Below are 15,075 nucleotides of genomic sequence, written 5' to 3' on the forward strand. Positions count from 1 at the left end.
CTTTCTTCTCTTCTGGAGGGAGGTCCATCTAAGTTGACTCAGCATGTCAGAGACGCTATATGTATGATGATAGCGGTTGAGAACATATCTCACTGCTAGTCTCAGGACCTTTTCCAACTGGTTTAGACATCTGATGGTGTGTGGATCCCAGACAGCAATCCCATACTCAAGAAGAGGACGAACAAGAGTCTGGTATGCAGTAGTCTTAAGCTAAGTGGAGCTGACATGCAGGTTCCTTCTTAGAAAGGCTAGGGTGTTGTTTGCCTTCTTACAGGTGGCAGATACATGCTGTGTCCAGTTGAGGTCAGCAGTGAGAGTAATTAATGCCAAGGTATTTGGCAGCTGACACAGACTCCAAGACTTCTTCATTGAGGGAATACTGTTGGACATACTTGGTCTTCTTCCTCGAGAAAGTTATGACCTGGCATTTCTTTTGATTTAGTGCCATCATCCACTTGCTTGACCACCCACAAAGCTGATCAAGATCCTGCTGTAGCAATTCTGCATCCTCAGGTGTCTGGGTGCTATGGTACAGAATTGTGTCATCGGCGAAGAATCTGACTTTCGTTGAAAGTTGGTTTGGCAGGTCATTTATGTAAAAAAGGAAGAGGCAAATATGTGCTCCATCATTTTACAGATGATACTTGTGAGAGAGATTGGACGATAATTCTCAGGATCTGTTTTATCTCCCTTCTTGTAGATGGGGACCACGTCCGCAAGGCCCCAATCATCCGGAACTTCACTGGTCCTTTAAGAGACTTCAAAGATGGCACACACAGATGGAGCTACCACTCTTGAAAGCTTGCGGAGTAACAATGCTGGTATTCCATCTGGTCCCGTGGCTTTCCGGACTTTCGACTTCTCCAACATCTTAACAATGCCTTGGGTTGAGATGTGGATGTCCGGCATGGCATCATAAGGAGATGTTTCAGGAAAAAAATCAGTGGGAACATCAATTTCATTGATGAAAGCCATCTTGAATTTTTTGTTCGGTGCTTCAGTCTTGTCCTGGGGGCTTGTGATAGTATGCTCATCAGTTTTCAGAGTATAGGTATCCCACAGCGTTCAGTATGATGGTTCTTCACAAACTTCCAGAACCTCTTCATTCCCTCGTACTCATTGGGTCCATCAGCAGTGTAAATTGACTCAAGATGGCTCCAATATACCTTCCTTGATTCTGCTTGGATGAGGAGTTTCAAATGCTGCAATTCTGTCTCAAGTGGGAAAGAAACCAGAATGTTCTGTCTCCTGAGCCTATCACTTGCTTTTTAACCTATTGCTCTTATAGATGAGTTTACGGATACAGCTAGTAATCCATGGCAAGTCTTGTTTCTGTTTGAGCATCTTGTGGGGGAGAAATGTTTGAAAATACCCCCTTTAATTCCTCTCTTGAAGAGTTGACACAGGTCATGGACTGATGCACTGGATGACTTGCTACATATATAATCTGGCACATGTTACATGAGTTCTGCAAAGCCCTACCAGTCTGCTTTCTTGTACATATAAGAACTTTCCACTTTGGCTGGTATCTTTGTGGGGATAATATGTCTATATCAGCAACTGGACATGTGTGATCCGAGATACCAGGCACTACTACTCACAGAGTTGACCAAGGTTGAATTGCTGATAAGCATCAAGTCAAGATTGTTCGCTTGTCGAATAGGCTCTTTGACAAGTTGAGTAAGACTGTGATTGTTTATAATTTCACCAAACTGATGATGAAGGGCAGGGTAAGCACAGGGACCAACATAAGGGCCATCCCACTTCCATTCAGGTAGGTTAAAATCTCCTGAGAGGTGTCTTCTATCTAACCGGGATAGAGACTGTTGCAGGTCAGCGAGGCTGACTTCATCATCTTCTAATTTTGGTTGATAGCCCAGCAAACACAAAACGTTTTTAGAACGTTTACAGAACGTTCCTATCAGGTTCCGTACGTCTTCGTCCATATTAAACGTTTAAAAAACGTTTATATAACGTCTAAGTTGGGACTTTACATTCGCTGCGGAGCTAGGTCTTTTGAAGACGTTCAGAAAACGTTTTTTGGACGTTACAAATTAAACGTTCTTGGATAGGTCCTGTAAAACGTTTACAGAACGTTTTATTCAGACGTATTTTGTTGAATTTATTTTTTATGTCCAAATAAATTATCCTTAAAAAATACCAGCTGGCGAAATTAGGCCACATGCATACGCATGGGGGGGGGGGGGGTCGAGGTATGTCAAACTGATGCACTCCTGTGGCGTAGCGATGTAGGGAGGCACGTGCCCCCAATAATTTTGAGGGAAAAAATAGAAAACATAAGGTGAAATTATTTGAAGAAAAAAGAAATACATAAGGAATGACCCCTCCCCCTCACATAATGTTTGTGCCCCTCCCCCCCCCCCCCCCCCAGCCCAATCAGTCCGACCGCGCTACGTATGCTCCATTCAACCACGTGTATACAAAGTGCGTACGCACCGTATATAATAGTACCACTGTATAGGTCAGTGAATCGTATCCAGCGCGGCCGGTGCGGCGCGCTCGCTCCACCAGAGCTTGCCGCGTGTTTTAAACTGACTGACGAGTTGACTGCTTGATGACGTGACTTCGAGATTTCAAATAATCTGTTAGACTGCGACACCGAGGTAAGCGTTATTTTAACATTTTGATATCTGTAAGGAATTTAAGCTTTGTTTGATTGATTTTGAAGCATGTAAAATGAAATAAAATATTGATTATTTGCATTAAAACTAAAAGTACGGCAGACTCTATGTTGCATGTGCAGGCCGTTGAAACTTTCATTGCATTGACTGGTATGGTAATTGGGTAGGCTAGGGTATGTGCACACATAACTCCAGCTTCTTGGAGTTAGTGCATACATAGCTGCATTACTATCCTGGCTGTGTGTATTAAAAGCTGTGCTATTGATACTCAACATTTCAAACACCACTGTACAAAACTCTTTCACTAAAAATCGGTACTTTAGTGACAATTGATGACACCTAAATAGCAGTAGTCTAGTCTAATAAAATACAATTTGTTCAACTTACCGATGTTATTTTGTTAGAAAGAACAATTTAGAAATTCAAATTGTTTGTCTAGATCTACTGTCAAAATTTGCTTACAGCCGCATCGGCATGATTGTATTATGTGTGTATTGACTATTCCTTTTGAGCAAATGCTGCCTAAAACTTAAGTATTAACACGTAGTGCAGTGCTAGAGGTCAATATGCATAATAGCATGGACTCTTTGCTGGAGTGGGTATGTGCGCATGGCTCGTTACATTACATGGTAATCGGATGATTAAAACAGTTGAGTTGTTAACTTTGCTGTCTGGAAAAATCATGGAAAGTTCCCATTGGGATTTAAAATGCTATTTCGTGAAGAAAATAAGTCCCTCGACTACCAGCTCATTTCGCGACTTATTTACTCTTCCCTCAATAGCATTTAAAATCCCAGTGGAACATTTCATGCTTTTCCCTCCACCACCATTTAGCAACTTTATATTATCCCACCCCCTATTACAACAGGCTCCCCAAACCACTTTTTTTGTATGGAAATTGTTTTTTTAGAAATATCGCGACCTAGATCTATAGGCCTATCTTGTTCTCAATTTCGTCTCTTTAAAAAAAAATCTTTTTAGTTCAGATGACACATTATTTAAAGAAATTGATTTCCAATAACGTAGATTAATAACTTAAGGATTGATTTGTTTTATTTGTACATACAGGCAACTATGTGAAAGCGCATTAATTAATTAATTAATTAATTTGTAATCTAGGCATAAATTTCGGACAAGAAGTTTGCATTACCCAAAAGTTTGTTCAGTTTATGAGAATTCTTGTCATGTCTTGATATCCCTTTTAACATCTGCAATGTGTCTCTACTTTTCAGATCTTGAATCGGTTAGGACCCAAGAAAACAACATGTACGCGGAGGAACGATTAAGGCTGTGGCAGCAGAGATACCAATGCCGAAACTGAATGCGAAGTCCAAGTCCACATCACATTTTTCAGTTCCAACCCACAACTCCAGCAAGGGCTCGGGCTTTGGAAAGTAAGTTTTTTTCAGATAGCATTTCACAAACGAAAGTTTCTGAGGGTTTTTTTATCATCAGAACATATACTGTAGAGCGTATAAACTAACAAAACAACATTTGCCATTTGTACTAAGTTGCTACACTAAAATACTGTTGGATTGGATAAGAGAGGCAGATTATCTCGGCGTACATGTAATTTATTTCATCAACAAGGCATGGGTATAGTTTTCTTACAGAAGAGTCGCTTTTAAATCCTTACAGTATGTATACTTTGTTGGAAGCGCTGCACAGGAGTCGTCTTTGAAGCTGGGTGATATATTCCTGAAGTGACTAAATTTTTCAGCTATCAAACATATCTCGCCAAAATATCCTATTAATTTGCTGTCAAACTTTTTAATGACTTGAACTGTTATTATAATGTATTTTATGTGTCTGTTTTTTTCTTCTCAGGCAATTCTCAAGTGCAGGTACTGTGTACGCTGCAGACTAGTGCAGAGGCTGGAGGAAGGGCAGCAGCAGCTGAAGCAGTTGGTACAAAAACTGCTTTTGTCCAAATCGGGAGCGGCCGTTGATGTGGAAGACCTGAGGGAGCCGTTTACCAAACCAGTGAACACCAAATTTTCATTCAAGGTAGATTAAGATACCTTCATTCAGGGGCAATGCAAAAATCCTAAAACTCGTATTGAAACCAAATTTGACCATTTCAGCTAATAATGGAGAAACTTTATCAGCGACATAACAGTTTTGTTGGTGCATCTTTTTTAATTGAATTGCCATCATCTTGTTGAGAATGCAAGACAAAGTTGTATAGGTCTGTAAATTTACTACTTTTTGTAAGGATGCTGAAACCGATGGCCCGAATTCACAAAGGAGGTTTGAGCTCAAACCTTGGTTTTCGTACGTCATATGACGCGTTTTACGCGTTTTTTACAAACCTGGTTTGTAAAGAACAAAAGGAGGTTTGGCGAAACAAAAGGAGGTTTGAGCTCAAACCTTGGTCTGAGCTCAAACCTTGCTTTGTGAATTCGGGCCAATGTGTGTGCTGCCAAACTCTCTTATAACCTTGTCTTCTATATTCATAGACCCTTAAATTTGAGTATTTATATTTGCCTGTTAATAATTCATATCAACTCATTTCTATCAGTTTATTGTAAATAGCTTTTTGTAGATTGTTCATGTGTTTTGTGTTGATTTTATATTTGAAGTAAGATGCAGTGTCCAATGCAAGGCTTCTGGGAAATCTTAACCTGCCCACTAAATCTTTGGTCGATCAAAAGGACAATTTTTTACTGGGATTTAACGGGGAAATCTACCCTAGAAATTTCACTGCTTCAATCAAAGGAGACAAATTTGAACAAAATTAAAAATAAGAAATGGGCAAACTCGGTAAGGAAACTACTCTTTTTTTACATTTTCTAGTAAATTACTCTCGGCTATTCAAATTGACAATGCTGATGACATCTTGAGTAGCTCTAAATTCACTTTGTGCACAAAATTTCACATTTTCTAACCCCCATAGTCAAAGCATGTTGTGTAGAAAGCTACTCGTCATTAGTAATCTGAACATACTCTGATTAAAAGCTGTGGAAATGTGTAACTTTAAGGAAAATTTAGAAAATATGAAATTTTGAGTACAAAGTTGATGGATAGCTACTCACAGTGGTGTCATCAGTGTTGCCAATTTGTAGAGCTGAAACGAGTGTAGTTTCCTTGTGTTTTTGGCCGTACTTTCACTTGAAATGTGACTTCTCAAAATAGTCACATTTTTATCACTTGTAGAAGTTGATGAGAAAGTAAATACATGTACTCTTTTGAATAGTTATAATTTGCACCGGATGATGAAGCTAATCCTGGGTGGAGGCACATAGCTAAATCGGTTATTCACATGTATTTAATGATAATTTGTGACATTTTGTTAAAAGGTTCTGGAGAATTTGATATAGTACACAAAAAATTCAATCCACTATTTGGTTTTACCAAAGATCAAGACTTATTATAGAAAGATTTCTTAATCATTTGCTGGGGCATCTTTTTGGCATGAATTGCCAGGTTCTGTAAATAACTCAAATTGCTTTTATAAAGTGTGTTACCAAAGTTGCTATATGTGTGCTGCCAAATTATTGACACTATTCAAAGTATTCATTTTATCTTGCCTTGTTTATTCATAGAGACATAGACCCGTGAATTATATGAGTATTCATATTTGCCAGTTAATGAGGCATATCTTCAACTCATCTATCATTTTCTTATGTTTTATTTGTAGATTGTTCATGTGTTATGTATCTATAGTTTTAAAGGGATAGTTTAGTATTGGTCAAACTTAACTTTAAAACCAAAACCTGCACCATCACGGTGCAAAGTAATAATTACAAACGGCCAAGTAAAGCCCCTGTTATTATTCAAAATGACCCATTACTTTCAGTTTCTGCATTTAATGTTTGTTAAAATAATAATTAAATATATATCTATATCAATTGCTTTTTAAAGAACTGTTCAGATTTGTTTTCTTCAAAGTAGTCTTCAAGCATTTTTAATATTTTGAATAAAAATATATTTATGGATATTTCAGCCGTTTGTGAATCGATATTGATCAAATAACAATTTATTCTGAATATTAGAATTGTATGTTCTTTCGGGGGCACTTCGGGAAATACCAATACTCTTTTTCAAATATACATGATGTACTGTATTGCCAAGCCTTTGTACATATTTTGTAAATATGTTTGATAATAAATTCATAAAATCAATCAAATACATGTGTGACCTAGCGTTTATTAAAAATTCACTGTATATTGGACGTTCTCAAAAGTTTTTCTGAACGTTCTTAAAATGTTTCCAGGACATTCTAGACGTTCTTAAAAGGTTTTCTGAACGTTCTCAAAACGTTTCCAGGACGTTCTAGACGTTCGTAAAAGGTTTTCTAAACGTTTTCAAAACGTTTCCAGTACATTCTACACGTTCTTAAAAGGTTCTCTTGGACGTTCTAGACGTTCTTTAAACGTCCTGGAAACGTTCGAGACGTTCCTAAAAGGTTTTCCGGACGTTTTTAAGGTTCTTAAAACGTTCTTAAAACGTCCCAAACGTCCGACAGGTTTTCTGCAGGTCCTTGCACTTGAAAGCAAATCTATAAAAGGTTTTTTATTGGTTCTAAAAACGTTTAGAAAACGTTCAAAAAACGTCCAGTTGGAACGTTCCAAAAGACGTCCAAAACCTACCACAAATGGACGTCTTTAGAACGTTTTCACAAAACGTTTAGGAAACCAATTTGGAACCTTTTTAGAACGTTCAGAAAACGTCCGATTGTTAGTTGGGAGTAAGCTGAAACATGAAGTGTTTTGCTTCCTGCCATTTCAATATGACTCCACAGTATCTCACAGTCAGTCTTCAGTTCTTCCTCTCTTGTAACGATCAAATCAGTCTTGGTGGCAATATACCCTGCCATGTGGGTCATTTGGACGATCCCTACGTAGGATGGTGTATTGCTTATCGAGGAATACTCTATTGCTGTTGATGCCATCAGACAACCAGGACTCTGTACCAATGACTATGTTAGGCCTGTGTTGATGAACCAAGATGGAATATGGTTGCATCTTGGCACGATACTCTGGCAGTTCACATTGAGAAACCTTAGCACTCTCAGTCGAGGTTTGTGCTTAGACCGCCTTTGCTTGATGTTTTGGAGCGACGATGAGTAGGCGGGTAAACCAGGAAATGGTGGGTTTGATGAGTCACATGTGGGCCCACGTGCATTTGAGTTTTCCTCGCTGATGACATTTTGGACATCAGGATCAAGCACGCCAAACCTGTTGGTGTCTGGACGGAGTTGCAAGCTTGAGAGACAGGAATAAGACAAATTTTGAGCCCCAATGTTGGCTAAATATTTTTAATGTCAAAAACTAAATAAAATATTCATATTTCTAACAAAAGTTTTGTATTGAACCACTTGCCCAGTTACCTTATATCCCAAGAGTTCTCCCTCAAAAGTGCTTTCATCAATTGCGTCCCAGCTTACATTGATGGTCGTCCCAGAAGCTCTCTCTGCTTTCACTCCAGTGGGAGCTGTCTTGGGTGCTGCAGACCAAAATGAAGTGAACAAGAAAACTCTGAGCTTCATGGATGTTAAGCTGAAAAGAAAGTTTGCCTACCAAAAGAACTTGATCTATTCGGGGCACTGATGATGTAAGAAGACTCTAGGATATCTTTGGGATGGAATGGTTTGATTCATCGGAATTAATGGCTTGTTTGATGTCATTAGAATATAACTTTCTAAATCCAGTGATAACCTCTGAATAAGCAGTCATAAAAGTGGTGTTGATATGTCTGTGTCATTTGTAATTGTATTGGTTTTCCTGAAGTGTATTGTCCTATGCCAGTTAAAGTCAAGCTTTCGCCTTTTTTTCTTTTCTTTGCAACTTTCCAAAATCTTAAAATCTCTTCTCCCTCCCTCCCTCACTCCTTCTCCTCCTCTGCTCCTCCTCCTCCTCTCCTCCCCCTCCTCTAGCTCCTATTCCTCCTCCCTTCTACCTTCTTAGTCATCAACCCTCCCTCACCATTCTTACCATCATCTTCATTACGAGTTAAGTCTAGATACCTACCTTCTTGGTATGAATAGATGACTGCCCATTCACTGAAGGGACCTTCTCCCTCGCCGTTCCTTGCCTGTACCCGTACTCTGTATTGTGTGTAGAGATCAATGCCCAGTGTAGCTGTGTAGATGATAGCGTTGGGTTCCTCAAGGAGACCTATAGAGGACACCCGACTGTCGACCTTCTGCCATTCCACCTTGTAGGACACCGTTTCAGAGTTCCACTTGGATGTCGGGAATTTCTGAAAATAGCATCAAAAATTTATCTTATCTGAAGATCAAGGAGAGACTAGTACTCTTGTGCCATCATATTTTTATGGCTATGTAGCAATCTGAGCCTGTTACACAGAAAAAGCAAAGAAAGCAATCAGGATTGAAATTTGTTGCCTTTGTATGGAGCGCGTTTCAAAAAGCAGTTGTTTTTGGACACATGAAAAATAGGTGATCAATTGTCTTGGGTGACAAAGTGCAGAACGAATTAGGAATTGAAACTATACTGAAACTATACCACACAATTATTAATGTCTAGGAAAACCACTATCTGAAAGACACAACTCAGAATCAACCTAGAGTCCAAAATGAAACTCTCATCGATCATTTGTATCATTAGCAGGCTTCAAAATGCCCAAATTTTCATTTTTGAAATAAAGAGGAGCGCATCTGCCTGGCTAACATAACATATTCAAAATATATGACAATTAGCATAACTTAATTATGCAATTATTTGTCTTGGGAATTTAACTTGATTGTATTGTTATTATTATAACATGTAGAGGCACTTACATCCCATGTGATTCTAAGATCTCCAGTATTGCCACCGCCACCTCCAACATTCGATGGTGATGCAGTAGGAGCTAAAAGAGTCAAGGATCATAAGATAAAAGTTAACGTTCATAATCAAAGTTGAAAAATATAATTCATTGATTTTCAAATATGAAACAACTTATCCACTGAATGATATACAAATAACACACTGCCTGAAGAGACTGGAGTTAATTCTATAGGGTCTCAGTGTCTGATAATAGCCCATATGACATTGTACAATTAAGTGATAACAATGGGTACCCATAGATTATGTATAGATACAGATTTTAGTATACATGTACCTACTTTATCCTGGTCAAGCCTCAAGATAAAGTAAAATGATTATTTTGTTTAAAAGAGTTCTTCAATATTCAGGTGTTCAATGTAATGTGTGGGACATGACCAAAATAAAAACATGATATTAATAGAAAAAAATTATTGACTGCATCATGATTATCTATTTAATAAAGTAGTTCCGTTTAAGCCAATAAAGAAAATGTGACGGTCTGCTTTTCGAGGAAGCACTACGTCTTGGACTTACAAAGGCTTGATAGAGTCTGGTAATACCTCCTTAAAGCAAACTATTTATATAATGTATATACATACATTATGTATGAATCTTACCTGTTTTGCCAGTTTTGACATCTGCCTCTACAGGTTCGCTGGGTGTTCCCCGACCAATCCTATTGACAGCGATAACTCTGAAGGAATAAAGACTGAACGGATCCAAGTCTATCAGACGAACAGAGTTAGATCCAGTGCTTTCACCTGAAAAAATTACACAAATAAAGAATAACGCTATCACCTTTTATGATTGGATTTACAAATAATATGCCTTTATATACATTTAACATGACAAAAACTTCTTGTTTAAAATTGAAACCCCCATTTGACTTTCACTACTCCTAGAGCTAAGCCTAAAGTAAACAATATATACAATGTAATCCTCATGCCAAGACCTTGACGGGGTGATATAGAGGGAGAGAGGAAGGAAAAAAGAGTGCTAATTTTTACAATTCTAATTGTTGTTATATATCGCCAATTCTGGGTCATTTTGCTTCGTTCGAACTTTCATTATTTTCTTCATCTAAATCATAAGTGACTTTTGGACATGAAATATCTTAAAACAAGTAAAGTATATATATTTCCTACTTCTCATTTCCTTTCAGGCAGAGCCCCAGTAAGAGTTTGTTTACACTAGTATTACGTAAGATGATGAAGAGTCCAGCTGCAATCCAATATCATAATCTCTCACGCAGAGCCTCAAGGTTCTGTCCAAGTTTTTAACGAGAGAAACGAAAGTGGGGTCGGGATACCCCACCTTTACATTGGTGCCTGCATGTGTTATAGTGGTGAGGTATTGGTGGCTCTCTCAAAGTTTTAACGAGAGAAACGAAAGTGGGGTCAATTAAGATACCCCAGGTGATTTACATTGATTCCTGTGTTATAGTGGTGGGGTATAGTTTTAACGAGAGCTTTTCGTAATGCGCCTGTACAATTAATGCAAATGTGTTAGGGATTAGATACAAAGAATGATGTATCAATATATTATCATTACTGTGGTCTCTTTTTCTCTTCTAATCCCTATACTTTCTCTCTTTCATTGAAATGACATATAAAATAACAGTTAATTAAGAATAATTATTAGTAGTAGAGCACTTGCATAATATGATAGTCAATGTTATGTTATGTGTTTATTTTAAGTTTTATTGGTTAATTTTAAGTCAGACAATGGTGCGCTTAGAAACACCCATATTAATTAAGCGCCTAATACATGTTATGTATTATTATTATTATTATACTATATGTTTTATGAAATATTATGATTACATTTTTTAGAGTACAACTGCTGTATATGAATGTTGAAAAATATTCATATAAAAGAGAAAAGTAGTTGACAGATAATTGGGTAAGATATATAGAAATAGGAAGTACCCGGCGGTACTACAATACCCTAAAGTGCACTAGTGTTACAACAAAGATTTTTCTTTCACACAATATATGGATTACTATTTGCAGTTGAACATTATATTTGAGCATGATGAAAGAATTCTTTTTAGTTAAAGTATGCAGGAAAGAAATTAGCGGTAAAGTTTAACATCACAGTCGTCTCTCACAGGAAAAGCATTATGTTGTAAATGCAATAAGCAAATTAATACAGCATTAATATGTTCTATTCAGCCATTGATTGGTAACAATTTATACACATTATTGATTATTCTTCTAAAAGATGGTTGGAATATTGCATAAATATGCAAAGGAGTTAGTACGTAGTTATGCCAACAACGCGAGGGAGGACAGTGACACTGACCTGAGGGGAGTTCGACCCATTCGTCGCTATGATCCGTCTGTCCTTCGATGGTAAAGGATGTGATGGGGCTGTTGTTGTCTGTGCCTGGCACCCAGCTCAGGTTGGCAGCCAGGTTCTCAACCTCCACCGAGAGACCGGACGGGGGTCCAGGGGGTGCTACAAGGAGGAGAACCAACAGGTATCATGATCAAATGTGATGAACAAAAGCTAGTTCTATTGATGTCTACAATGGAATGATATATCGGTATATGTAATTTTAAACAAGAAATTTTCATGTAAAGTACAACTATTTTTGTGGAAAGAAATTGTAACTAATTGCATAAACTCTTTGTTGTGTCAATTGTCAATTGCAGTTATTGATAACTTGATCTCTACATTTAAATATGGCAGTGGATCACAAGAGCTAGATACTCTATCTAATGGGTGATTATAGCCAACTTAGTATTACAAGATTTTAAAGGAAACCCATCACCCCAAAGGTTCTCCCTAATGATATTAGAATAATACTAGTACGATTGTGCTACACGTGCTACATTTAAAAAAAGGTGCCTACTACATCAGAACAAGTTTTTAGTTATTTAGAAAAAAATTGACATTTTAAAATCAAAAGTCTAAGGAGACAGAGTGTTTTCATCTGCTTTTGTTTTCAAGGAAACTGGAAGTGCATCAATCACCTACAAAATAACGTGTGGAGATTGGGAATGTATCAAATCAACCCTTAAAAAAAAGCCTTGTACCTTGCAATATATTGGCTGATAGTTAGGTCTGAAGAAAATGAAGGACAACATTAGACCCTGTGCAAAGAACCCACGTTGGACTTAAAGATAAACTTTAGTACTGGTAATGCGATTGCATTGTGAAAGAAAAGGTGTGGAAAAGATCAGAAACAGTTGATCATGTAGTGTGTAAGTATTGGTGTGCACTGCAAGGTTCTGGAGTCATCAAAATCATAATGAATTTGACCGAGTCTTGGTAAAGTAACAAGCACTGTACACAGAAAGCTATGGGACAACACACATGGTGTCGGGGCTAGTACTACCTTGATTTCCTCCTCTTTCTTTGCTCATTACTCAGCCAGTATACATTTTCTTCCAAAATTGTTTGGCACATGTCATTTATTTGTAATCTTGAACATTCAGTGTAAGTTTCGTTTGATTCTGTGAGAATCAATTTTCTTTTTTTTTTACCAGAACTGGAGTTTAACTTTAATTGGTTACGTGCAGGTGATACTCAATGAGGGCACGTAAGCGTGCGTGACTAGTTTATTCACAAGCCACTAACATGTCAAATTGAGAGCGTATTTACACTTGCAAAATCTCTTCATCATTGTTTGGTTGGAGTTCTCCTTTCATGTATTCAATTCTGGGCCCTGTTTCATAAAACTTGTAATCAATAACAAATGCTAAATTTCCATGAAACATTTGTTCTCAGCCAATCTAATACTACAACTTCAGTAGCTTATAACTCAAACAGCTATTGTATCTTGTTATTGATATAAATGTTTATGGCACAAGGCCTTAATGATACAAGTTTACTGGATACTTTGATGAATGGGGGTGAGGAGAATGATATCTGGGGTACACACTGACCTGCAATGTCTAACGTAGCACTAGAACGGTCTGAATCAGCCACAGTCAGAGCAACGCAGGTGTATTCACCACCGTCCCGCAACTGAGCTGAGACAATCTCCAAGTTACCTCTGTCTCTCTCGGACTATTGAGGAAGAGAAGGAGGAAAATTATCAGGCCACAGAAAAAATTAAAAGAAGAAAATAGGTAACAGACAAATAAAATATATTTCAGAAGTAGAAGGAGGTAAAGAAAAAAATTGTAGATCCAAATCTTGTATTCAATACCATTCAAACTGTATATTAATCAATGACCCCATGGGTGTAAGAAAAGAACAATTAAAGTATATGTGGTGCGTTTAATTGACATGACTGTGTCAAGTGTAATGCTCAACCTTGCAGGAGTGCATTTGATTCAAACACTGACAATAAGAATTGACTTGTTGGATACTATAACCCCACCTATCTTGTATGCCCAAAATCTGATAAAAGACCTTATGACTTCAGTCAGATCTTTAGTTTTGCAGACACAGCTCTTGCTCATTAAGGAGTCTGGTTGTTAAGCCAATGTTAAGAAAACCTTTATTATAATTGTTACACATCACACGATAATTCTCTTATTCTGTCAGCGAACAACAAGCTGCTCAATGCGATGTCATTGCGGCACATTACGCGAGTGAAATGTGCCGAGTACAGCCTTAATACCATTCTGTATCTATCAATTTCACTGAGGTCGATTTCTACTCCATTGTGCTCCCATAGGTAGGTCAACGTTAAGGATTCATCATGAGCAGCTTTACAACGTAGGGTGGTAGACTGCCCAACCTCTACCAAGGTGTTATAAGGATGCCCTGTGATCACCGTCGAATCTATCAAAGAAATCAAGTTGAAGGCAGATTAGTTTGGATTAGATTGGATTTTAAATTATTGCTGTATACATTAAAATAATGTATATCGTCTCAGACATTTTGTACTGGTATGCAAGATTGCTGGGAGGAAGTGGTACTTCTTAATACAGATATCTTCTGAATGGTCATGTAAGGGTTAATCTGCAGTTGCTTCAAAATTTGATATATCAAATCCGTATAATGATATCAATACACAAACAATGCACTAGCTGACCTTTTATATCCAGACTTCCCTCGCCGGTCACTGTTCCATTTGAATTGGTGGCAGTGCACTGGTAAGTTCCACCATCGGACACCCGTACACCTATAATGACCAGGTTAGGAGGGTCAGCGGTCAAGTTGTAGCGGGCGCCGCCTGTGATGGGTTGACCATCGTGCTGCCATGTGACCGTCGGAGCGGGGGCAGCATCCACATCGCATAGCACAGTGACTGTAGCTGTGAGTGGGGCAGGCTGCTCTGTTTCCATTGGGCTCAGGAACATAGGCGGGAATGCTGACAGAGCCAATAATAAAAAGAAATGGAGAATTTTGACTGCTTCTACTCTGTCTATTTGTTCATTTCCACATCCATATTTTGTACATTGTGAAGAAAATAACTGGATGGAACTTCGACTGCGCGCAAAATATGCATAATATATATATGACCTAAGTTTGGAAAGAATCCATCAATTGGTTCTTGAAATAAAGCGATCACGAGGGACGGACGGACAACCCAAAAACATAATGCCTCCGGCTACTTCGTAACAGAGGCATAAAAATGATTGCTGGAGAATATGTTGAATGAATTTGACAACTACAGCTTAAACTGATTTCTAATTTAAAGTATCCCTCTTTCTCTCTCTCTCTCCCTTCCTCCTGTATACGTTTTAGCAGACTAAAAC

General features: G+C 38.0%; 1 protein-coding gene across 1 annotated transcript in view; it reads right to left on the bottom strand.

The window, feature by feature from the left end:
* LOC579970 (contactin-2) overlaps nt 1-15,075 on the bottom strand; it is a 45,355-nt gene that overhangs the window by 3,046 nt on the left and 27,234 nt on the right. Inside the window, exons 9-16 of the mRNA XM_030983495.1 lie at nt 14,409-14,687; nt 13,992-14,155; nt 13,309-13,432; nt 11,720-11,875; nt 10,033-10,176; nt 9,388-9,458; nt 8,615-8,846; nt 7,975-8,090 (exon numbers count right to left, since the gene is read on the bottom strand). Coding sequence (XP_030839355.1) covers nt 7,975-8,090; nt 8,615-8,846; nt 9,388-9,458; nt 10,033-10,176; nt 11,720-11,875; nt 13,309-13,432; nt 13,992-14,155; nt 14,409-14,687 — 1,286 coding nt within the window. The remainder of the gene's footprint in view (nt 1-7,974; nt 8,091-8,614; nt 8,847-9,387; nt 9,459-10,032; nt 10,177-11,719; nt 11,876-13,308; nt 13,433-13,991; nt 14,156-14,408; nt 14,688-15,075) is intronic.

Source organism: Strongylocentrotus purpuratus, unplaced genomic scaffold (assembly GCF_000002235.5).
Source record: "Strongylocentrotus purpuratus isolate Spur 01 unplaced genomic scaffold, Spur_5.0 spur5_contig_829, whole genome shotgun sequence".
Classification (NCBI taxonomy): Eukaryota; Metazoa; Echinodermata; class Echinoidea; order Camarodonta; family Strongylocentrotidae; genus Strongylocentrotus; species Strongylocentrotus purpuratus.